The following is a 24,353-nucleotide window of genomic DNA, read 5'->3' on the forward strand; positions in this document are numbered from 1 at the left end:
AATGATTCCCTGGCAATCAGGAGCAATTTATGCATCATTGCATATCCCTGAGCCCAGCACAATGTCTAGGATATTAATTTAGTTAATCCTTAATTATTGCCTCCCAAAAAGATTCCCCAGGAAAATTGCCTTTCTTTGTCTCATTCTACCAGAACGTTTTGAAATTGATAATGGTCAAATCCTGTCAGACATATTTATTTTGTCGTACTTGTAAGGATTCAAGGCTTTGACATTCTAAATAAGGATTGAAAGATTAACTAAAACATAAAATAGGTGAAAAAGTTTTCTACATACTCATGTTATAAGAATCCATGATAATTTGATTTATACTGGGAAGTCAAAACTTTCTAACAGTCTGGACTGAGGGTGTAGCTCAGTGGCAGAGCACTGGCCTGGTATGCACGAGGTCCTAGGTTCGATCCTCAGCTCTGTAACAAACACCAACAACAACCTTACTAATAATCATTACAAAAAAGGCATTGCTATTCATTAAATGTTGTCTATGGTACTTCTAATCGTGGTGCCTGTGTGACTCATGATTCAGGAATAAAAAATGAAGTTCCATTCTCTAAATGGAGCAGTTTTCTTTAGTCATGTGACCAAGGAATATTCAAAGAATGAATAACTTGTATTTTCCATATTTTCATCCCAAACTATATGTACTAGATCTTACCCCAAAGTAAGGGCAAAATTAAGCTATGAATTTAGACAATAGGCAGCTCTAAATTGTACTATTTGTTATGTAATCCATGTTTACATTCCTAAGGTACTTGATAAGTGATTTTATCGAACATTCTAAATTTGAATCCAGAGAGGAAATCAAATAATTCATCTGCACATTCAGGTAACCTGAACCTGCCCTACTTTCTTGCTGTACCCCTAGCATTTTACCTATGGGTATATCTGCTTTAATTAAAGATATCATATAGCCAAACATAATGCCCCAGAGATATGATTAATGGCATAACTTTTAATTATTAAAAAATCACTCTCCATAGAACCTGTGGGAGTTTACTTACATCCATGATTTCTGCTAATGAATTGCAACAAAGGGCCTGGCTTGTGATTTATTCCTTCTTTCACAGCTGCTAAATCTCCTCTGATTGCTATTTTATTCATGCACTCCTGGGATGCGTTGTTGCCAAATGAAAGAACATGTCAAAAGAAAGAAACAAGTGTCTGTCCCTAAAAAATCACTTGGGAGCTTCATTAAAAATCAGAAGACTGGTTTTAATAAAATATTATAGAAGACACAAGTTGGATAAGCCCTAGTATCACCTTAAAAATCATCTCTTCCAAGACAAGAATATCTTCTACAACTTTCTTAATTAGTAATTTGGCTGCCATCTGGATATATCCATGAGGGAGGACTTTTCATGATCTGCATATTATCTACACACATTTTAAGTAACTGCTTAATGTGTATGTTAATTTATATTCTATTTATTTCCTTTACATTTTTATTTTCAACAGTTTCCATACCTACATGGCTTTCCCCCTCCCTTTCTTCCTCCTTCCTCTTTGTCTTCCTTCCCTCCCTCTCTCTCTCCTTCCCTCCCTCCCTTGATCCCTGTCTTCCTTCCTTCCTTCTTTCCTCCTTCCTTCCTTCCTTCCTTCCTTCCTTCCTTCCTTCCTTCCTTCCTTCCTTCCTTCCTTCCTTCCTTCCTTCCTTCCTTCCTTCCTTCCTTCCTTCTTTCCTTCCTTCTCTCTTCTTCCTCTATCCCTTCCCCTTCTCCTTCACCTCCTTCTTTCTTTCTCTCTTTTTTTCTTTCATATGACAAACATTAACTTTTAACACCAATATCAGTTTGAAGTCAGACAGATGTACACCTGAATTTGAGGAAATGGAATGATGATAGTTACAGGTTATAGTTATTATAATAATTGTTTGACAATAAACAACCACATTAACTTTTTCCTGTTTACTTTTTTAGGATTTACTTCCAGAAGTACAAGACCCTATCACTGATATCTGGGAGATCTGGGTTTGTGGAAAAAGTGTTGGTTAGTGCACTGTTAAGTGTATAACACTTTATGGTTCATCAAAGTATCCATAATTAAATAAGCATAACTTAGAAATTTCAAAACTTTTATCTATGTATGTATACCTATAAACCTCAGAAGCTATAGATAATCAAAAATAAAAGAAAATCATGTTCCACTTTAAGTCCTGTTGACATGTTGTAGCATTTAGTTTCAGATTTTTTGTGTGCTGCAATTATGTGGATATGTTACCCTCATCGCTACGTATTTTACATCTGTAAATAAAGAGGGTCACAGTAAATATGGCGTTTTGTGACTTTGCTATTTAGCCTTAACAATAGACTAAATTGATTTCCACAGCCATAATTTTTAAAGACATTTTCCTCAAAATGCTGCATTTTAGAAATTCCTGTCTGCTACTTCAGTGTTCCTGATTTCCCCCTCACGGGAATTCAGAGCATACATTCTCCGTATTTTGCTTTCTCTCTTCCCGGAGTCAATTCCCTCCCTCTTCTCCTCTCCCTTCTTCCCTGCCCTCCTTCTCCTCCTCCTCTCCCCTTCTCTTTTTTGCCATACTGGGGTTTGAACTCAAGCACTCCACCCTTGCTCTGCAAGTCCTTTACCACTTGAGCCACCCTCCCAGAACTTTTTGCTTTAGCTTGTTTTTTGTTTTGTTTTAGATAGGGTCTTCTGCTTTTGCCTGGGTAGGCCTGGGACTTTGATCCTTCTACCTTCTGTGTAGGTGGGATTACAAACCTAGACCAGCATGCCTGGCTTATTGGTTGAAATGGGGTCTTGATAACTTTTTGCCTGGACTGGCCTTCTACCTCTATCCTATCTCCACCTCCTAAGTAGCTGGGATTATAGGCAAGCGCCACCATGCCCTGCTACCAGAGGTAATGCTCACCAGAATTTGTCTGTGATTTATTGTGGCAGCACAGTACTATTAAATATTATTTCCAGACCTCTAAGAACTCTAAATGTTGCTTATAAAATCTGCTGTGTTACTGAATCCTTGTCAGAAAAATTTTAAATAGGTCAATGCTGCACTTCATTCCCCCAGCCCCTGCCCTGTTCAATACTGCAGCACTGAAAAAAGAACACAGTGCAAAGAACACACAGCACCTTTAATACAGTTTAATAAAAATCTCCTCAACCGACTCTACCAGTTTGTGTTTTACCCTCAATCAGGTAGAAATGGAGCAGGGGTTTTCTTCTTCATCATCTATGGAAAAAAATATCTTTACATAGAAAAATAGAAACATAAACATGCCTAGAAAGGGATGCTTTGCATTTTTGAACATATTTTTCATGTCTTTTGGGTGCACTGTTGTTTGTAAATGTTATAAATATACATTTTGAACACATTATTTGTATTTTGAGTATTTATTAGTCTTTCCAGCAGATATGACTGCAAAAAGCCTTTGCATTTGAGCAGTCTTATTTGTGCCGTGTCAAAGTCTGAGAAGTGTCCATCAGTCCTGAATAGAGAGGACCACGGCCCGTCCATACCAGATCCTTGGAGGATTCTATAGAAAAGAAAGCTTGCATACACTGAAGTTCTTGTTCCTTCTAGTCCCAACTACCATGTGAACTTAAACACAGCATTATAAAGTGTTATGGAAATTAATTTCTCCAAACTCAAAATGATTTTTTCTCAGAAACGATGGTATACAGTTCATTTTGCCAGTAGTTTCACGCGCTGCTCTAGTACTGTCATTCTCTCCAAGTCAAATCCTCCCTTAAACTGACATGGCGGGACTATTTTATTTTCCCCCATTCCTGGAATAGTTTCACATGTCTCACTTCCCATTTTCATACACGAGAGCACAATCTTTCCACTACACTCACCCTGCTACACCCTTTCCTTATATCCTCCCTCCCACAGGTACCAACTTCCCAGACAGAACCCGTTTTGCCTTCCTATTTTCCATTCTTATTTAAAAAATTGACATTTTTGTTTAAGTAGCTATACAAAGAGTTTCCTTATGAAATTTTCATGTATACATGTATTATAACCCAAATTGGGGTTATCCCCTCTGTTTTTCTCCTTTCTACCTTAGCCCCCTTCTTATGGTGATTTCAACAGTCTTAAAAATTTTATATCCATTCTCCTATAGGAAGTACATCAACCACATTTACCTTCTTAACTTCCTTCTTTTACCCTACCTCTCTTGTATGTGACCTCCCCTTAGAGTGACCTGTTTTTCAAAACATTGCTTGTATTTGTGTTAGGTCTATATTCCACATATGAGGAAAAATATGCTTTGGCCTTCTGAACCTGGCTAACTTCACTTAAGATGATGTTCTCCGGTTCCATCCATTTACCTGGCAGGACTGTTTTCATTAAAACTTTACAGATCAATTAAGGCAAGCGATGGTCCCAGAGGAATAACTGAAGATGAAGAAAAATGATGGCTCAGATCTTCATTTTCCCATTTCACGTGTCTGCCTTCAATGAATCACCCTGACATCTGTCCAGAGGACTGGGAAAGGGTGTCTGGCTGTGTGCAAGGTCTTCTCAGTGCATTGGTTCCCAGAGCGGTTTTCTGGATGCCACAGGGAACAGCACAGAGCAGAGGGTGACTGTCCTCTTCATTCTTGCTGTTTGGCTTACATTCTGAGAAATAGGAATAGGTACAAAACACATTGGCAAGATCTGGGGCTGTTCTTTCCTACAGTCAGCCTAGTGCATTTGCTTCTGAAACACCACTTCATTTCTCAGATGCATTTCTTGTTAGGAAATAAGTTTGCAGACTTGAAGAATGTTGGATTTAAGAATAAGAGAAAATGATTTGCCTCCCTGGCTTTGATTACCAGGATATTTCAAACACTAAATTTGGATAGCATACTTTTTAATCTTTTATTTTACTGATTACTTTATCGAACTGTTCAAGTAACTGACAAGCTTTTGCTTTAAATGATCCTTCCTTCCTTAAGCAAGCTTATCATCACATCATTTTAATTTTTATTGTCAAATGTAACCACTTTTTTCTCTCTTTCTTTCTCTCTGATAGTGGGAGCTGGAAGATCTTTATCTATTTCCGTCTGGTATCTTTGGGATTCTTTTTGACTTGCCACTATCTTATTGATGAAGAATCCTTCCAGGCCTGACTCTGTTTGGATTAGGTGCTTCTTTGAAAGTCAGAATTTGGTATTTTGATTTCTGTTTTTTGAGGTTTTTTTCAAAAATTATTTATCGTTTCTTCGACTATGTTTTGCTCAGATAAGATTCAATATATATTGTTTGGAAATACTGACTGACTGACCAAAGTTTTTAATGTCAAAGAGAATATTCTATTGCTCAGCACATAACTCAAGGGTCTTTGAAGACCAGAAATAGCAAATAAGGAAAGTTACTGAAGCCTCTTTGATTCCCAGGTAGAAATTAGGGCCACATTGGGTTTCCCCAGCTGTTAGGGAAAAATCTGGGATGCTATGCCTTCTTGTGCTAGCTCACAGTAAATTTGGACAGTATTTTAATATGTGAAGATAATAACCTTGGTTAAATACACAAGGTCCACCCATCCATATGCTTCACTTAAAGGTAAAGGTGATTACTGCCTTCCAAGAGTAGAAGGCACATAAAAAATAAAGGAAAAGGAATGTTGATTCATAAATATCCCGAGTTTGGATCACATATTCGGAAACTCTATTAAATGATTAAATGATGTGTGCTGAGATCCAGTCCTAAGTCAAAACGCAAATTAGGGACGTGCTGGATTTCTCTTTGGCTTGAGTTACTTCCCTCAAGCCAGAAAACACGTTTTTAAAGCTCCTTATTTCATTCATCAGTTTGAAAAAAAAAAAAAACCTTTTACCACGTGAATTTATTTGCCTAGAGCCACTATAATAAAGAACTGGATGACCTAAATGGGAGAAAGCTATTTTTTAACAAGGTTAACAAGGTTATGGCCGGCATGACATCGTACAAAGCATCACTCCTTGCTTTAGAGCTGGCTGTCTTTTCCTTGTGTCTTCATGTGGTCTTTCTGAGGTACCTTTCCTGACCTTTCCATCTTAGAAGGACATTGGATATATTGCACTAATCATTTTAACTTAATTTCCTCTGTCAAGATTCTCTTCCTAAATGTCATATTTTTAAGCCCAAGGGGTTATTACAGTATTGTCTGTCATTCAGAATTGCAAAGGAATATTAAAAATAATGGAAAGTCCATATATAGCTATCTTAAACAAACAAAAATTTCATCTTTTTTTTTTTACAAAACAGGAGGACAGAACAAGTCCTTCCTGGGGGCGTTGGTACCAATAGGAGCAGGGAGGAGGTAGGGAAAAGGCGTGGGAAGGTGAATATGGTGCAAATACTGTGTACACAGATATGTAAATGGAAAAATGAGACCTGTTGAAACTACTCCAGGAACTGGGGAAAGGAGAGTGGTGGAGGGGGTGAAGTCAACTATGATATATTCAGTATATTGCAAAAAGTTTTGTAAATGCCACAATGTAGCCCCAGCACAACAATAAAAAAAAAAAAAGAATGTTAAAGCTTCAGGATTTCCCTCTTTGGTTCCAGCAAGAGTATTTTCTCTTAGACTATGTATACACATGTGTTTTGGGGTAATTTATAAACAGAGTATTCCTGAAGCATAATGAAATGATTGATTTATATCTACATACACTATTCCATCTGAATGTATGATTTTCCTCATTTTTTATTTAATAATTTCCTTTTCAAAAGGAGCATTGCATTTCTAAAGTCCATTTTACACTCTTAGTTTTCCATATCATCCTCTTCCTCATTATATGTTTTTTCTCTGATTTCTCTCACTTAGCATGCTGCAATTGAGATTAAGGATTTTGTTGTGTCTATCAGGTGTTTTCTCCTTTCTATGTTCAGTAATGGCCATTATGTTGTTTAGTCACAATTTGCTCATCCATTCACCAGCTGATAGATATTTCATAATTTCTAGCTCTTAGGGATTAGGAAAAAGCTGCTACAAATATTCATGGATTCATGTATTTATTTCTCCCAATTAAATAGTGATAGATGGGACTTGGGGGTTTTATCTTGTGAACATTTATTTTTATAAGAAACCACCAAACTTTTTTTTTTTAAATTATTGTCCTGGGAGTACACTGTGGCATCTACAAAAGTTCTTAAGACATACCAAATATATCATAGTTGAGTTCATCCCCTCCGTCATTCTCCTTTATCCCCCCCTCCCATTATTTCTGGAACAGTTTCAACAGGTATCATTTTTGCATTTACATATATGTACAGAATATGTGCACCATATTCACCCTCCCACACCCTTTCCCCACACCCTTTCCCCACCTCCTTCCCCTCCCGCTGGTACCAATCCCCAGATAGGACCTATTTGACCCTCCTCCGATTTTGTAAAAGAAAAAAATCAACATTTTTGTTTGTTTAAGATAGCTACACAGGGAATTTTCTTGTAACATTTCCATGTATGTATATATAATAACCCAAATTCCACCAAGCTCTTATTCAAAGTGACTAAGTCATTTCACATTCACATGAGTACTGCTACAGATACTCTGTGTCTTTGTCAATTCCTGGTACTTTTGTTATTTTTAATTTTTAGCCATTCTAGTAAATGTGTAGCACTTATTAAAACCACATTTAAACACACACACACACACACACACACACACACTTTTTGGGGACTTGTTTAGTGAGTCTTATCTTTTTCAAATACAGATTGGTATTTAGGGTCCTTATGTTAATTTCTGGAGCTTTTCCTATATGTAGCTCTGTCCTCCCCACTATTCTTAAATTCCAACTGCCTATGTAATTCCTAATTTCCCTGTGCTCTTTTTTTTTTTTTTGCCATAAAACTATTGATCCCATTTGAACTCCACTTCCCTATAGAGTATCTTTGGCTATACCTCCAGGGGGAAAACCAGGCTGGTGATGAGGCTTACCTCACTCCCCATGTTTCCCTTTTTCAGCAAAAGTGTTCCTGTGGTGCCTGCAAATAGTTGATTTTTATGTTTTGCCTGTTCTTATTTGTCTTATTATGCATGACTGAAGAGTAAGTTCTGTACATATTTATTATTTTAGTATGAATATCATATTTTATACCATAAAAACATTTGGCTTTTCTTGATTTTTAAGATTTCAACTCAGATTTTAAATGAAATAGATAAGCAGGAAAATTTAACATGTCTGTATGGTTTCTTTGTGGATTTCAGGGTAGCCACCATATCACCAGAGCTTTCCCTCTCATGAAAACACCTAATCTTTAAACTTCATTGCATATCCTGCATTTCTGTTTTTGAGAGAAAGAAACTGGTAGACATGTTGACTTTTACTTCTAAGTGATTTCTACAACCAGATTGAATTGAACATTCTTGTGTAAACAACTGTCTTCTAAGAATGACATGACATAAGAGTTAAAGTGCAAAAATTTAGTCAGTTGTTTTTGATTATTCATAAGAAGTAATTCTTCATGTGCTCATTTTGGAGCAGTGGTCTTAAAAGTTTTCTGTAATCAATATGTTTGAGATGTATTATGGATCATTTCTTTTTCTCAGAGGAAGATGGAACACATTTCAGAGACTTCACAAAGTCCTGCAGAAATGAATTCAACTCTTTATAACCCAAAGTTTTCCAAATACATTTGCCCTAGAATCACTCTGAAACTAATTTGGGAACGCATGAATTAGAAACTACTAAGCTGAAATTCACTAAGTAAAAAAGAGTGGAATTAAAAAAAAATTTCTCCCTACTTTTCAAGCCTGCACTACTCAAAAGTGATTGTTTCAGCAAAATTTAATCTTCAGTTATACTCCTTCCTGATAAGATGCTTCACAGTATGGCAAATTACTTCACATCTATGCATTTTAAATTTTCATAAAATGAGAAGTCATGGGCATTTTCCTTTTAAAAATTAATAGGTTGAAATCCATTGTTAATGAATCTGGCATCTTCCTTCCCATCAAAGAAAGAAGATGGAGCTGGAAATGACATGTTTCTTATCTGACTATCTCAGCTAAAGCTCTAAGGCTTGATGCCCACAGGACACTATGGTCTTCAATTACGAAAAAATGGTGCCTTCCATGACTTTGCTGAAGAAGAATTGCTTCCATACACAAAACTCAAGGAAGACTATTACATATGAAATATCTAAATGGGAAAAAAAAAACCCTCATTTTCTTTAGGGTTCTTAAGGAGAATTGATCATCCTTAGATGAGTTTAATCTTCAATAGCTTTCCTAATTCAACAATTTTTTAAAAGTAAAACTTGCATAGATTTAAGAAAGTTGTAATCTGTTAGAAATTACCTGTAAGTACAATTTTCTGCTTCAAATCAAGGTGTATAGAGCACTCTGGCAAGTTTGTTTTTCTATTTTACTTTTATCTTCAAAATGAAAAGTAATTATGTCAACTTTCTGACTATCTTGTGGCTGACAATTGATTACTTTTCTATTTAGTGTGTTCTAAATGTTGGTCTATGGTGGGTTTCATCTTTCTGTCAGAGAAATTTTTACCTCTACATACTCTCAGACTTATTTTTTATAATCAAGTTTAGATACATTTATTTGAGCTTTCACTCACCACATATGTAATAAACTAAGTAAACCTGGCATCTTGAAAGGTATGCTATCTAAGTGATAGCATTGGTTTCCTTTATGCAGTAATGACTACTAGAACATTTGGCAAGGAAGTTCCAATGTATCCTAAAACCTCCATCTATTTATATGTACTTATATACATATATATTCGAGACAGGTTCTCACTATGCAGCTTAGTCTGACCTCAAGCTTGCGATGGGAGCCCAGTTTAACTTTGACATGATGATCTTTCTGTCTCAGGCCTGCTTTTCCCAGTATTTTTTAATTAATGAAAACAGTGTCTAATCAATTGCGTCTAGATTGCAAACTCCTCTGATTGCCTGCAAATTCCTTGGAAATGTCAACTCTATAACCTGAGAGTTCCAACACAATGCTGGAATAGCCCAGCAAAATGGACAATAAGTGATAAAGGAAGGATGACTGTCTAGAAAAAGTAGTATGAGTGTTGCAATTGTGTCATTTCATTACAAGCATCACTGAACACTTAAGAGCCACATAGAAAGGTAGGCATGAGCTAGCAAAAGTAGATATTAAACATTGAGGACCATGGCATGGCTCAAGTAGTAAAGCATTTGCCTAGCAAGTATGAAGCTCTGAGTTCAAACCCCAGTACAACACAACACAAAACAAAACATCTTAGATTTTTTTAACCTTTAATCTCAACTACTCAGATGCAGAAACAAGAGGCTCTCAGTTTGAGGCCAGCTCAGGTAAAAGTTAGTAAGACCCTCTCTAAAACACAAGCCGTGTGGTATACGTCTGTAATCCTTGCTACAGTCTGAAACCAGTCTAGGCAAAAAGCAAGGAAATCTATCTGAGGAAAAAAAAAAACCCAACTAAAAGTATAAAGCACTGAAGGCATGGCTCAAATGGTAGGTAGAGTGGTTGTGTACAATCCTCAGTACCACCAAAAAACAAATAAATAAATAAAAGAAGATATTGTGGTCTGAGTCTTGATAGTATATTCAACCAAGGAAGTCAGGGTTACATTTCTTTTCCCTTAAACTCCAATCAAGAGTAAATCAATCTTTTAAAATCAACTTTGGCACTAATATCAATATCTTCACTAAGTAAGTTGTGGTATCCTGCAATTTGATAGCAACCTCTTTATTTCAATTGCATCATTCCCAAGAATTCCAGGTTTTGCAAATGAAGAAACAGACTTGTATTTGTTAGCCCTGGAGGAGTTGGTTTAATGTTTAAACATGAGTTCCTCTTCACATGATTATCTGACATATTAAAATAATTATCCAACAAGAAGTGGAGATGAAAAATCATGACACAAGGTGTATAAGGCAGTATTCTCTAAATCATAAAGAGCTTTGCAAGTACGAGATACCATCATTATCAGTTCAACAATCTGTCAAAGGGGATAATTATTGGCAAAAAATTGACCTACAAGTAACAGAAAATGAATATTTATCATTTAACAGATTCCTAACAAACTAAAAAGAGCATAGCATAACTCAGAGCACTGGGTAAAAACAATTTTTGTCAAAATAATTAACTCTTGGACACATGCTCTGTAAGAAGAGGCATCCAGAATTACATGTGTATGGTTGCTTTTTCATGGATGGTGGGTGTAAGTGGTGGATTCTGTCTCAAAAGAGTCAAGTGACATTCCCTGCCATTCATAAATTGACCTTCTCTGGGTGGCATGAGGAATAGTTAACAAAAAATAGCACCACATTTGCTGAGATTAAGCAGAAAAACTGGCAAGAATTTAATGATTATCTAGTGACACAATACTTTTTAAAACATCAAAAGGAGATCTAAAGCCATGAAAACAGCAATAAAAAGTCGGTTTGAAAATAGATAAATAAAATCTTGAAATGTACAGCAGTAAAAAGGATGAAATTGGTAAAATGAAACCTGAGATATGCTGAGTAAAACACCTTGTGAACCAAGTAGAGCTATTAATGGAAAAATCCAGTAAGACAAGAATTTGAATGAGGCACATAAGAACTGGAACGCAAGGTTTAATAAGCTTAGAGAAAAAGAAGCTTTTAAAAACAAAAACCAACCAAACAAAAAAGAATAAAACTTCTTAGCTTATTGTGAACTAAAGGGGAAAGGCTATATTGTATCTTACATTGCCTGAACGATTTTCTCAGTATGAAAGTGCTGAAAGCTCAACAAACTGGCATAAATTGAATGGATGAATAAATGCCTAGTCTCCATAAACAGATGTGATTCTAAATGGCTGTAAGAGTTTGTTAAGGTCTAAGAGACTATAAACTAGTGAAAATTGTTACTCTGCCTCACTATACTTTCTTACAGAGCTTAAATTTCCTCTTATCCATTTTGCATGACTTTAAAAAAAATTCAGACATCCTAAGGTTTCAGATAAGAGCAGCTAAACAATAAATACATTCATGATTTACTCATTCAGCAAATATATTTTGATTATCTTCCATCTGCTTGATACTGTTACAAGTATCAGAGAGACAAATAGGTATTCTCCTGACCACATGGATCTCACAGTCTGAATGAGAGACTAGATATGGAATGAATAAATTTCCCACATGAACACGTAATGTAAGCCACGAGAAGTAGTATAGGGGAATATGATTTCTCTGAGAACATATGAATGTGTTGGTTAGAAAACACCTTCCTGAGAGGCTGTTATTTGAGACAGACTTGAAGATTCAGTTGGAGGCTGGCACTGGGTAATAATTCAAGGACTGTGTCTTGGGAAGAGGCTGTAAACAGTTTAGCCTGAGAAGTATGTTAAGATATTGGTTGCTAATGAGCAACATTGTATTCCTTTAAAAAATGTTTTAGTTTAACATTTATTTTAACAGGAGACTCTATTCCCTCCTCCAGGTTGTCTTTATTATGATAATTATGAAATTTTCCTAATTATAAATGATTTAAGCAGCTTAGAATCATATATTAAAATTTGGGGCTGAGTGTGTGGTTCATGCCTGTCATCCAGGTACATGGAAGACTGTAGGTAGAAGGATTGCAGTCCAGGTCCTTCTCAGGCAAAAACATGAGATCCTACCTGAAATTTAACTAAAGCAAAAAAGGCAAAGAGTGTGGCTCAAGTGGTATAGCACTTGCCTAGCAAGTGCGAGACCCTGAGTTCAGGTCAAACTACCACCAAAAAAACAGAAATAAAAAAATGAAATTTGGAAAACTACTCTTTCATTTTATCAAAAGCAATCATTGTTAGATTTTTATGAAATTAGATATATAGTGTACACGCGTGCACATTGTAAAATGGGCTCATACTAAACTCACTCATCTAAACTGGCTTTTTTACATACAGTATTGCTTGGCAGCTTCTCTTGCTAGGACATTTAGTCATCACTGATCTATTTTATGTATGAATGACATTCATACATATAAATATTATGAAGGTGAATTAATATATGATCAATTTTATAGTCCCGTTGATAATACAACTGTTTCAGTTAGGACATAAAATAGTAAGAAAGAGCAGGTCTTATGTCACAGTTGCCAAATACAAAGATACTCAAGTTCAAATAAAAACTCTGAGGCAGTCAAATAAAATGCAGATTTGGGCTGAAGTTCACCAGTTTGAGCATGTTAACAAAAAGGGTCTCTAATGTGAAGGAATTTGGTCTCATTGTTCACTGTCATAAGAATTTTTCTAATTGGATGTCCATCAACAGCTCATATACAGAAGGTGGACCTAGTTTCTGAATAGGCTGGTAGACCCATAATATGAAAATTCCTTGTTAAGGATTGAGGTTGTGGGATTTTACTTGGTGATAACTTAGGATGTGGTAACTTTTTTCATACTCCTGAAGATCAGCTATGCATCAGGCATGACAATATGACTTAAGAAAAATAGTATATACTTATAGCAATGTATTATATTTTGTTTCATGCACATTAATGAAATGAACACTGCAATAATGCTTACATAATGCTTAATGTACATAAATACATGTATTAACTAAGTAAAGGAATAATTACACTTGTAGTAAACTATGAAACTGGTGAGTTTTTGAAAAATTAATCTTTTTTTGTAGAAACACAATTTCTTAAGTTTCAAATGACAGTGCTTTGCCTTATGAATTGATTGAAGTCATAACATTAAAAAAGTATGCTGGTTTTGTAGCTTAATCAGAGAGAAAAATATGTCCATTATAGAATGTTTTTCCAACATGGAAGATTTCCTCTCTATTGTTCCCCAAACTAATCCAAACCATGTCACTGACAATGTTTAAGGCCATGGGTGTGAAGAAGTTATTAATCTCAGTGGATCTTTTTTCTGCCATATTCCTTCTTTGGTGTATCAAAACTCATACTGTATAGTGAGTTCTGGTTGCAAAAGAGGTTTTATTTTTTGCACCTATCTATAAATTTTTCATTGACTTTTTTTTCTGGTTTGTTTCCCAACACCTTTCATGTCAAGGAATCTTGCAATTTTCCTTAACTGGAAGAAGTAAGCGAGAAAATTTAGTTTCTACGTCTCAGTATATATCTACTTCAATGAACTCTTCAGGCTTCTCTTAGAATTAAGACTTTGTAGTTTTCCCAAATGACTTCATGATAACAAGGGCACTTACAGAAAGTCTTTTATGAATGAAATGCATTACCACCCCCCAGGTAAAATCTTGAAGTTGGCAAACTTAGATGGAGAGTCACCTGGTTGGATCATTGAGGACTTCATAGTTAGTTAGTAGATCTAGTTTCAAATTCATCCCAGTCACTCATTGGTGATAGCTGGGCAACTAATTTACACTATTTTTTGTGTGCATTAGATGAGATGGAGTGGTGGTGTCCAGCACTGGATCAGCACATAGCTAGCTCTGAGTAAATGCTAATTATTCAGGCAAATAGTATAAGCCTGAAGCAGCCAGTGCCAGTTTTCCTGTAGCTTCCTTTATGCTCCATTATTCTCGAAAAGTGGTTCTTGTACTTAGGGTTTCATGATGATTTCTAAGACTGAGGATATAGCTCAGTGGTAGAGCATTTATTTGCCTAACATGAGCTCTAGGTTCAAGCTCCAGTACTAAAAATTAAAAAAAAAAAACCCACAATTAAGACATAAAGAGGAAGAAAAAAACAAGGAGTAGAAGAATCTTGTCTTAGTAATAATACAAAGCATTTGCAGAAAACTCCTAGGAGTTTCATTGACCAGAACTGGCACATGGCCACCATACCTGCAGGACAGGTTGAAAGTGTTTTTTGTTGCTATGTTGCCAGTATGTACAAAGTCTATGAGTAAAAATGAAGGGGAGAATGGATACTAGGTAGGCAGCAGTGGTTGTAGCAAAATGGTTTCCACTTCTAAGGACATCACTGCTATTTTGCCTTTCTTCCCCAAACTATGATCACCATTGCTGGCTTTTATGGACTTAATCCATTGTCTACTTAAACACCTAGAGGTCAGTAATGTATTTCTCTAGCATAAGTCTTTGCATATAAATGTAATTGAAATATGCATAATTATCTCTTTGGATACCTATTTTTATAAAAGGAGCCATTTTCAGTGAAGACTTTATCAAATTATGTCCTTAATAGAACTGCCAAGTGGTATTACCAAGAAAATTATCACATTCAGCGTGATTTCTGAATACCTAACCTTGAAAATTCACCTTGATCAATGCTATGTAAAACAAACTGTCCCTTGGTCCAGAAAAATCATCTTTACTATATATCTGGCCACATGACTACTTTTGAAAATTAGGATGTGTATTTTTTCATGTGTGTGGTAAATCTCAAGTTGGAGGACAATTTAGTCCCCCTGTAGTTCAATCACAGAAGTGATACCTCTGATATCATTAGCCATAGAATTACTTGCTGTTTTTATGACTTAATTCCTTCCTGAATTTTGCTAGCATGCTGTTTAAGGAAGGAAGTTACAAAGGACAATCATCCCAGATTGCTAAATTTCATTAAGAATTGGTCCTCTGGGAAGGAGAAAACTTGAAAGGCAGTTCAATGTTTGTTTGCTGCCATCATCAACTCCTCATGTTGCAGACGGAAAGGTCAAATGGAAGCTCTCACATTCAAAGATGTGAGAGTCTTATTGATTTCTAATTTACCAAAAGGGGAAGTTTAGGAACAAAATGTTGCAACTGAAATAATCTAATATTCAAATTGATTTGCTATTAATTATGTAGAAAAGTTCTGATGTACCCTGATGGACATTTTAGTAGTATGAAATTACAATGTTGACAGTTATTTTTAAAACAAAAACATTAGAATTTTTTTTGTTGTTGTCATGATATAAAGTGGTATTTAAAAGAACCACTTTCAAATGGTACAAAAGAAAATGCAACGGGAGATAAAAGCAGAGGAAAAAAAGCATGTTACGTGAATTTTTGGCTTACTTTGTGTTTAATAAGCAATCTAAATTCACCTGGTTTTTTTTTTTTTGCTATTCATTTCTTGATGCTGTTCATTTTTTGATATTGTATGGCAAGGTATTAAACTGAGGAGAAAGACTGACATTTGGGGATGGCATATTTTACACAGGAGGATTTCTAAAAAAAGAAATGAGTTAGAAAATCACATTTCTTAGGAATTTCAAGAATTAATAAAATTAACTACTTCCTCTCTCCCTTCCTCAGCAGCTATTTAATCACCTTATGGACAAATAGATTTTTTAAAGAACATTAAAGTAGCTTGTCAATTAAAACTTTTTGCTGGAGGTAAATTCTTCATTATTAAAAAGAAAATAAGGGATTGAAATATTTCTTGAGATAATTAACACAAAGGAAAACACTATAATAAATGCTCTTAACCTTTGTGTATAAGCATCGTGAATTTTTTTTTTTTGTAGGTCCTCAGGATTGGATCCAGGGCCTTGTGCTTGTTCTACCACTTGAGCTACACTTACTAGCACTTTTGTTTGTTTTTATTTTATTTTGGAGATAAGGTCTCACTAACCGCCTGGGCTAGCCTCAGTTACCATCTTCTTGTCTCCACTTCCCAAGTAGCTGTTGTTTTTGCTTTTTTGTGACAGTGTCTTACTCTGTCTCCCAGACTGGCCTGGGAGTCACATGCTACCCAAGACTAGTCTGAAATTTGGATCGTTCTTCAGCCTCCCAAGTGTTGGCATTGCAGGTGTATACAACCATGTTTGGCTTTCACCTTTGCAGAAAGGGGTTTTCCTCTTCCTGCCCAATTGGAAATTCTGGGAAGCAAAATTGCTGGGAGCAGCCTCATCACTGATGACGAGATGGTGGTAAGCAGCTGGGTTGCTTGGGTGGGGTAATTCTGAGGTTAATTCTACATTCTCTCTCAGCTCCATCGGGAAGTACAGAGCTCCAATCGCCTCAGCACTGACAGCTCCTTAAGCGCACCTTTTATTTGCTCCCTTCTCTTCCCAGTTCTATTTTCCCCTCTCTTCTACTGGTGCTTCCTAAGGTTACCTCACAAATAAACTATTGCTCCCAAATTTGTACCTGTTCATGGTATAAGCTCATTAAAAGCATACCAACCCATTTAATCTCAGTTATTTGACTGTTACCAAAAAAAAAACTACTGTGGGCTTTCTATTCTTTCTGTCATGGTTGTTTAGTTTTTATCAGAATTCTTCAGTTATATTAATTCTTTGCTTTGGTTTTATAGTCCCAACTTCTGTGTCCATGCTATGTCAATAAATCCATTTTCTATACAGTGGATAAAAGAAAAGAAATGAGACTTGGTAAATGCTTCTAAAGAAGAGAGAGAGAGAGAGCAATTTAAAGTTATTTCTTTCTGTATTGCCTAAGAATAGAAATTTTTATGAAAAAAGTGAAATGCAACTATGAAATAAATAGATGGGATTTGTATTCATTTAAGGAATACAGGTACTCCCACTAGTTTATCACTTAAGATTCTGCTGTGTAGAAAGCCAGGTACTCAAAGTAGGAACTCTCTCACACAAAGCAGAACATTGTATTATTTATTTATTTACATTTAACTTCTGTAGTTATCATATTATTGTTGTACTGGGTACAATGTGACATTTACAAAAGCTCTTATAATATAGGAGTTGAATTCACCCCTTCCATCATTCTCCTTTATTCCTCCCTCCCCCTTCTTAGAATAGTTTCAGCAGGTCTCATTTTTCCATTTTCATATGTGAGTACTTACTCGTCCCTTCCATTTTTCTCCTTTCTATCTTAGTCCCCTTCTTATGGTGATTTCAATAGGTTTGAAAGTCCTAGACACATTCTTGTGAATATTTTATAAAATTTGAGCTCAGTGCTTCTTTTTCTTGTCCCTTTCTATCCTAACTTAAAACTTCTAAATTCTTTTTGGGTTTCTATCATATTATTATCTTTTCTTTTTAACTTAGACATTCAGATTTTTAATGGTTTTAGTTTTCATACAACAGGGAAGCTTTACATGCTTATTATCCCAAAGTGGACTTTTTTTTCCCTTAAAATTCTGAGTCACATGCTTTGGTAAACCATTCAGGTGCTCTGTAAGAAATGACAAGATGCTTTCTTCTGACAATAAGATAAAGATAAAGATACCAACACTGCATGTACTAGAATGAAAGAACAAATTTAACTATCTCTATATACGTGCATATCATATTATTATCTTATAACTTCTTCTGTCTTCTGGCTATGAAGTGATCCTCTTCCCAGTACAGTTTCTCCCTAGAACACATGTCAAAAATATTCATCAGGTAAGTGATTGTGCCAGCTGTTTTCTGACCTTCAATTACAGCAAGATTTGGAATCTTGAGTATAGAAACTGCAGATATGTTGCTTGCTTGTGGCAGAAATAAAGGTGCTGGTGGTGGGCTGGTTCTTCAGTACTGTCCTGGAAGTAATTTCTGGAAGCACAGCACAAGAGATCACCTCTGGTCCTTCCACCAATTTTGTAAACATCCAATTCTCTGTATTCATCTCCTTGTGTTTAATATAACCAGAGTGTTTTCTGTTACAGTGAGCCAATTATAGTCTTTGCTGTCCAAGGGCTTTACAAGTAACAGAATTCAAGTTAGTAATTAGGAATTTATTATTTGACCTATTTAGACTGAAAAGCAGTAGTAACAGGCTACCATTAGAGAATTATATTACTAATCAATGACAGCTATCATTGAAATATTGAAGACAGGCCATATGATAGTTGTTATATTATAATAAGTTTCACAAGGACTACAGAGTGAGATAGTTGCTACAAAGTCTGCTAGAGAGAAAAAGGACAGAATTGTAGATTTAAATTCTATACTTACAGCACCATACCACAGCTTTTCTATGACTGCACTACAAAAAAAAACCCCCAAACGAAAAACTCTTTATATCCACAGTGTTTATGTAAATAATCTTCAGGTCTAGAATCTGATTTTGTGATGTTCTGAATTTAAACAAAGATTAAATTTATAGTCTCAATGTGTTTCTTGTAGAAGTTAGGGTTTTTTTGGAAGGATTGGGACACTGAAATATGGTATAAGGAAATTTGAAGGTTCCAGATACATCTGAGTGCCACAAACTCTAAGACTTTCATATCAGTAGATGCCACCCCTTTTCATCTGCTTGACAACCGTGTCTGTGTAGCTTGAAGATGCTCTAGTAAGCTCACACGTGCACGCTGGCTGAGTGGCTCAAGCAGTAATCCACAAGCTCATTAACTTGTGAGTAAATGCCAATTCTCATTTCCAGTCCTGTCACCCCTCGTTTTCTTTTCTTATAATTAGAGCTAGGATACTACAGTGGACATAACTAATTGTAAATTCAAATCCCAGTGTGAAAGCATGTGAAAACTTCATTAGATTTAAAAACTTTTATTATTATAAATTTGGAGAGTTTGTGTTGCCATAGATGCTGAGTATGTTTGCTACACTAGGAAAGGGGAAATGGGATTTTTTTTTCTGGTTGATCTTTCTTTTTTTTTTTTAATTTTAATTTTTTTATTATTCATATGTGCATACAATGCTTGGGTCATTTCTCCCTCCTGCCCCCACCCCCTCGGAAATGGGATTTTAAACAAGCCTCAATTCATTCATTTGAAGCTCTTAAAGGATGCTCTGCCCAGTGCTTGAATACGTGAAAGAAGCTTGATCTGTTAACTGAAATTAGACTAAATGGGAGCCTATGCTGAATGAAATCGAAGATTCCAGAAACTACTACATATACCATAGAAGAAATAATTTGTGTTTATAGACTTTTTCTTTACCAAAACACTAAGTGCTACATTGATGAGCTGGGCACCACATTGCTTGAAGAATTCTCTAGAGTTTATTTTCAGTAGACTGAAGAGAGGAAAAAGGTAGGAGATGCTGCCAGTAAAATGATCTTTGATTTCAATAAAATTCTTTTATGTTTGCAGACTACATGGATGTGGTTACCATTAGAGCATAAACTAAGGAATTAGGATGAGTTGAATTTAAGGCACTTTTGAAGATAGTTAACTGACCATATAATCTCTACAACTGAAAAAAAAAATGGGCAGTCTACAAGGTTGAGTCACCATGAGTACATTCATTTGTGGTCTCTCCTTTTATTAAAATGCAAGCCAGACCCTTATGCCTCCATTGAAGGAGAATCTATAGCATACACATTTCAAATCTTCTCTCTCTTCTCATAATTTTGTGGTCAGTTACTGAAGTAATATTAAACTGGGTAAAGTGATATACCCAGACCTCCACAGCTTTTTTTTTATTTTTGATTTTTTTCCTTCTGAAGTAACATATTCAGAATCGAGGACTGTTGGGGGGAGGGAGAGTTAAAATATTAAGGTAAATAGAGTTGAACCCCAAATTCAAGTCTCACAGTGAACTCAGTAGATCTGGGGAAGATTTCTGTGATTATTTCCTCAGTTCTTGAGTTGATAATAGGAATAAATATATTAAGCAATGACAGTCACCTCTAAGCAGTGAAAAACTAGAATTTCCCATTATTACCTTTCCCCAAATAAATTTGAGTCAATACCTGATCCCAGAGGGAGTCAGAGAGATCAGTGGCATCTTCATGATTTAAAAAGATGCATGCATGGATGGTGATCATTTTATGTACGAATTCAAATAGACAATTTGGCCTCTACAGAAGACAGGTGGGTGCTGCAGGACAGCAGGTAATAATAAACGTAGTCCGGGTAACCGCTGCTATAGCTGCTGTTCTAGATGAGGTGTTCTTAAGGATGGAAATAATGTGCCTTGATCGGGTGAATTTTTTTCTCTGATTTAATAATCAGTTTTCCTTCACATTATTAGCATAACAGTACACTTTTAGGATTTATAGCAGCTTTCCCATTTGGCCAATTATACTCTGAAGGGAATGTAATCATTTCATGACCCCCATCAAGGATAATGTTTATTGATTATATTGACGATACCATATTGATAGTTCCTTGAGGAAGAGAATGTAGCAAATGTATCGATGAAACACATGTGTAAAAGTCAGTGTGAGTAAACCCTGTTCCCATGCTAGGTATGGTTAACTTTATAATTTGGTTTAAGAGTAGCCAACCTTTTTCTGTAAAGATTCAGATGGTAAGAAATATACTAGGTGTGCAGGACAAGAGGCAAAATCAAAGGTCATTAGATAATCCAAGGATGTAGGATAAAACATTAATAAGAGAGAAAATAAACTTTTATTGATGAAATTTAAAAATATAATTGTGCTGATCACTGGTGGCTCATGCCTGTAATCCTATCTTCTTGGGAGGCTGAGATCAGGAAGATCACAATTTGAGGCCAGCCCAGGCAAAATGTTTGCAGGACCTCCATCTCAACCAATAGCTTGGCAGGGTGGCACACGGCTATCATCTCAGCAAGAGCAGGAAGTCTAAAATGGGATGATCATGGACCTGATCAAAAAGTGAGACCCTATCTCTAAAATGACTAGAGCAGGAAGACGAAGCTTGAAAGATTTGGTAATGGCGACAGGGCACCATAACATGGTGTGGGAAGTGAAGACAAATCAGATGCCTAATGCAGTACAGAAACTCCTGCTGGTAATGGACAAGAGAGCTTCAGGAATGAATGACTCATTGGAGTTGCTGCAATGTAATGAGAATTTGCCATCCTCACCTGGATATAACTCCTGTGACAAGCACATGGAACTTGATGACCTTCCTGAACTTCAGGCTGTTCGGAGTGATCCTACCCAATCTGCCATATACCAGCTAAGTTCAGATGTTTCACATCAAGAATATCCCAAAACTAATGAACCAATAAAGAAATGGGCATGTGAACTAAACAGAACTTTCTCAAAAGAAGAAATTCAAATGGCCAGAAAACACATGAAAAAATGCTCACCATCTCTAGCAATAAAGGAAATGCAAATTAAAACCACACTAAGATTCCACCTCACCCCTGTTAGAATAGCCATCATCAGCAACACCACCAACAACAGGTGTTGGCGAGGATGCGGGGAAAAAGGAACCCTCTTACACTGTTGGTGGGAATGTAGACTAGTACAACCACTCTGGAAAAAAATTTGGAGGCTACTTAAAAAGCTGGACATCGATCTACCATTTGATCCAGCAATACCACTCTTGGGGATATACCCAAAAGACTGTTACTCCAGAGGCACCTGCACATCCATGTTTATTGCGGCACTATTCACAATAGCCAAGTTATGGAAACAGCCAAGATGCCCCAGCACAGACGAATGGATTAAGAAAATGTGGTATCTATACACAATGGAATTTTATGCAGCCATGAAGAAGAACGAAATGTTATCATTCGCTGGTAAATGGATGGAATTGGAGAACATCATTCTGAGTGAGGTTAGCCTGGCTCAAAAGACCAAAAATCGTATGTTCTCCCTCATATGTGGACATTAGATCAAGGGCAAACACAACAAGGGGATTGGACAATGAGCACATGATAAAAGCTAGAGCACACAAGGGAGGGGTGAGGATAGGTAAGACGCCTAAAAAACTAGCTAGCATTTGTTGCCCTTAATGCAGAGAAACTAAAGCAGATACCTTAAAGCAACTGAGGCCAATAGGAAAAGGGGACCAGGAACTAGAGAAAAGGTTAGATTAAAAAGAATTAACCTAGAAGGTAACACCCACGCACAGGAAATCAATGTGAGTCAATGCCCTGTATAGCTATCCTTACCTCAACCAGCAAAACCCTTGTTCCTTCCTATTATTGCTTATACTCTCTCTACAACAAAATTAGAGATAAGGGCAAAATAGTTTCTGCTGGGTATTGAGGGGGGGGAGCGGGAGGGGGTGGAGTGGGTGGTAAGGGAGGGGGTGGGGGCAGGGGGATAAATAAACCAAGCCTTGTATGCACATATGAATAATAAAAGAAAAATGAAAAAAAAAAAAAAAGAATATCCAAGACCATCTTGGACCCAGAATACCTCAGACATATCGGAAAATACTTATGGTGAAAATGAGGTGGACTGGCTGACAGAGTTAGCAAATATCGCCACCAGTCCACAAAGTCCACTCATGCAGTGCTCATTTTACAACAGATCATCTCCTGTACACATCATAGCTACTAGCAAAAGTTTACATTCCTATGCACGCCCTCCACCAGTGTCATCCTCTTCGAAGAGTGAGACAACCTTCCCTCATCACCACTGGAAGGAGGAAACACCAGTAAGACATGAAAGGGCAAATAGTGAGTCAGAATCTGGCATTTTCTGCATGTCCTCCTTGTCAGATGATGATGATTTGGGATGGTGCAATTCCTGGCCTTCAACCATTTGGCACTGTTTTTTGAAAGGAACTCGACTGTGTTTTCATAAGGGAAACAATAAAGAATGGCAAGATGTTGAAGATTTTGCCAGAGCTGAAGGCTGTGATAATGAAGAAGATCTCCAAATGGGCACTCACAAGGGCTATGGTTCTGATGGTCTAAAGTTGTTATCACATGAAGAAAATATATCGTTTGGTGAGTCTGTACTGAAGTTAACTTTTGATCCTAGTACAGTAGAAGATGGCTTACTTACCATAGAGTGTAAGCTGGAACATCCTTTCTATGTTAAAAATAAAGGTTGGTCATCATTTTACCCAAGCTTGACTGTGGTGCAGCCTGGCATCCCATGTTGTGAAATTCACGTGGGTGACATATGTCTACCTCCTGGACACCCTGATGCCATTCATTTTGACGATTCAGGTGTTTTTGATACATTTAAAAGCTATGACTTCACACCTATGGATTCTTCTGCAGTTTATGTGTTAAGCAGTATGGCTTGTCAACGTCGTGCATCTTTGTCTTGTGGAGGACCTGGTGGTCAAGACTTTGCAGGATCTGGATTCAGTAAAAACTGTGGCTCACCTGGATCATCACAGCTCTCTTCTAGTTCTTTGTATGCTAAGGCTGTCAAAAACCACAGCTCAGGGACTGTGAGTGCCGCTTCTCCTAATAAGTGCAAAAGACCAATGAATGCCTTCATGCTTTTTGCCAAAAAATACAGAATTGAATATACTCAGATGTATCCAGGGAAAGATAACAGGTAAACATAATTCTGATTATAATTACTGAGTAACACTTCAATACAGGTCACAGTAATTGGGATAATTTAGTAAACTTACTCTTCAATAGCTTTTATTGAATTCTTCCTTTTTTTTTTTTTTAAGGAAGAATTCACTTAGGACCTTACTTGAATTTTTAGGATCATGTGTAATTATTTTATAATACATAGATAATTAGGCTATGTAAATGGTGAAGATCTACCTCATCACTAATAGTAAAAGTCTCTTACCTGTTAAGAGGACACAGTTCTAACATTTGTCATTTCCATATAACATTTCCTTATGTCAGATCTCAAGAGTGTTTAAGTGAGTCTTGGAATGTGCAGGCATTGGTAGTTTTAGCAAGCTGCCAGATTTGTCAAAAGGCTGAACTTAGAAAGCAGAACCCAGGAATCAAAATGAATTCAAGTCCTTCCTCTGTTTCCTCTACCCCTACCTCATCTCAG

The 24,353-nt window shown here is 36.4% G+C and overlaps 1 protein-coding gene and 1 pseudogene across 1 annotated transcript; one reads left to right on the forward strand and one right to left on the reverse strand.

The window, feature by feature from the left end:
• Positions 1-13,793: 13,793 nt before the first annotated feature.
• LOC141410649 (small nucleolar RNA SNORA40) lies at positions 13,794-13,885 on the reverse strand (annotated as a pseudogene).
• Positions 13,886-21,345: 7,460 nt separating this feature from the next.
• Positions 21,346-23,937, forward strand: LOC109690994 (HMG box-containing protein 1-like). The gene is made up of 2 exons (XM_020170670.2): positions 21,346-21,616; positions 22,754-23,937. The coding sequence occupies exons 1-2, from the start codon at positions 21,346-21,348 to the stop codon at positions 23,890-23,892; spliced, it is 1,410 nt and encodes a 469-aa protein (XP_020026259.2). The 3' UTR covers positions 23,893-23,937.
• Positions 23,938-24,353: the final 416 nt, after the last annotated feature.

Source organism: Castor canadensis, chromosome 8, assembly GCF_047511655.1.
Source record: "Castor canadensis chromosome 8, mCasCan1.hap1v2, whole genome shotgun sequence".
Classification (NCBI taxonomy): domain Eukaryota; kingdom Metazoa; phylum Chordata; class Mammalia; order Rodentia; family Castoridae; genus Castor; species Castor canadensis.

Bases quoted from the DNA above. Each gene is read 5' to 3' on its own strand.
- LOC109690994 (XM_020170670.2), top strand. From the start codon at position 21,346: ATGGCGACAGGGCACCATAACATGGTGTGGGAAGTGAAGACAAATCAG. The intron at 21,617-22,753 runs AAGAATATCCCA...AAAAAAAAAAAA, and splicing joins AAGTTCAGATGTTTCACATC to AAGAATATCCAAGACCATCT.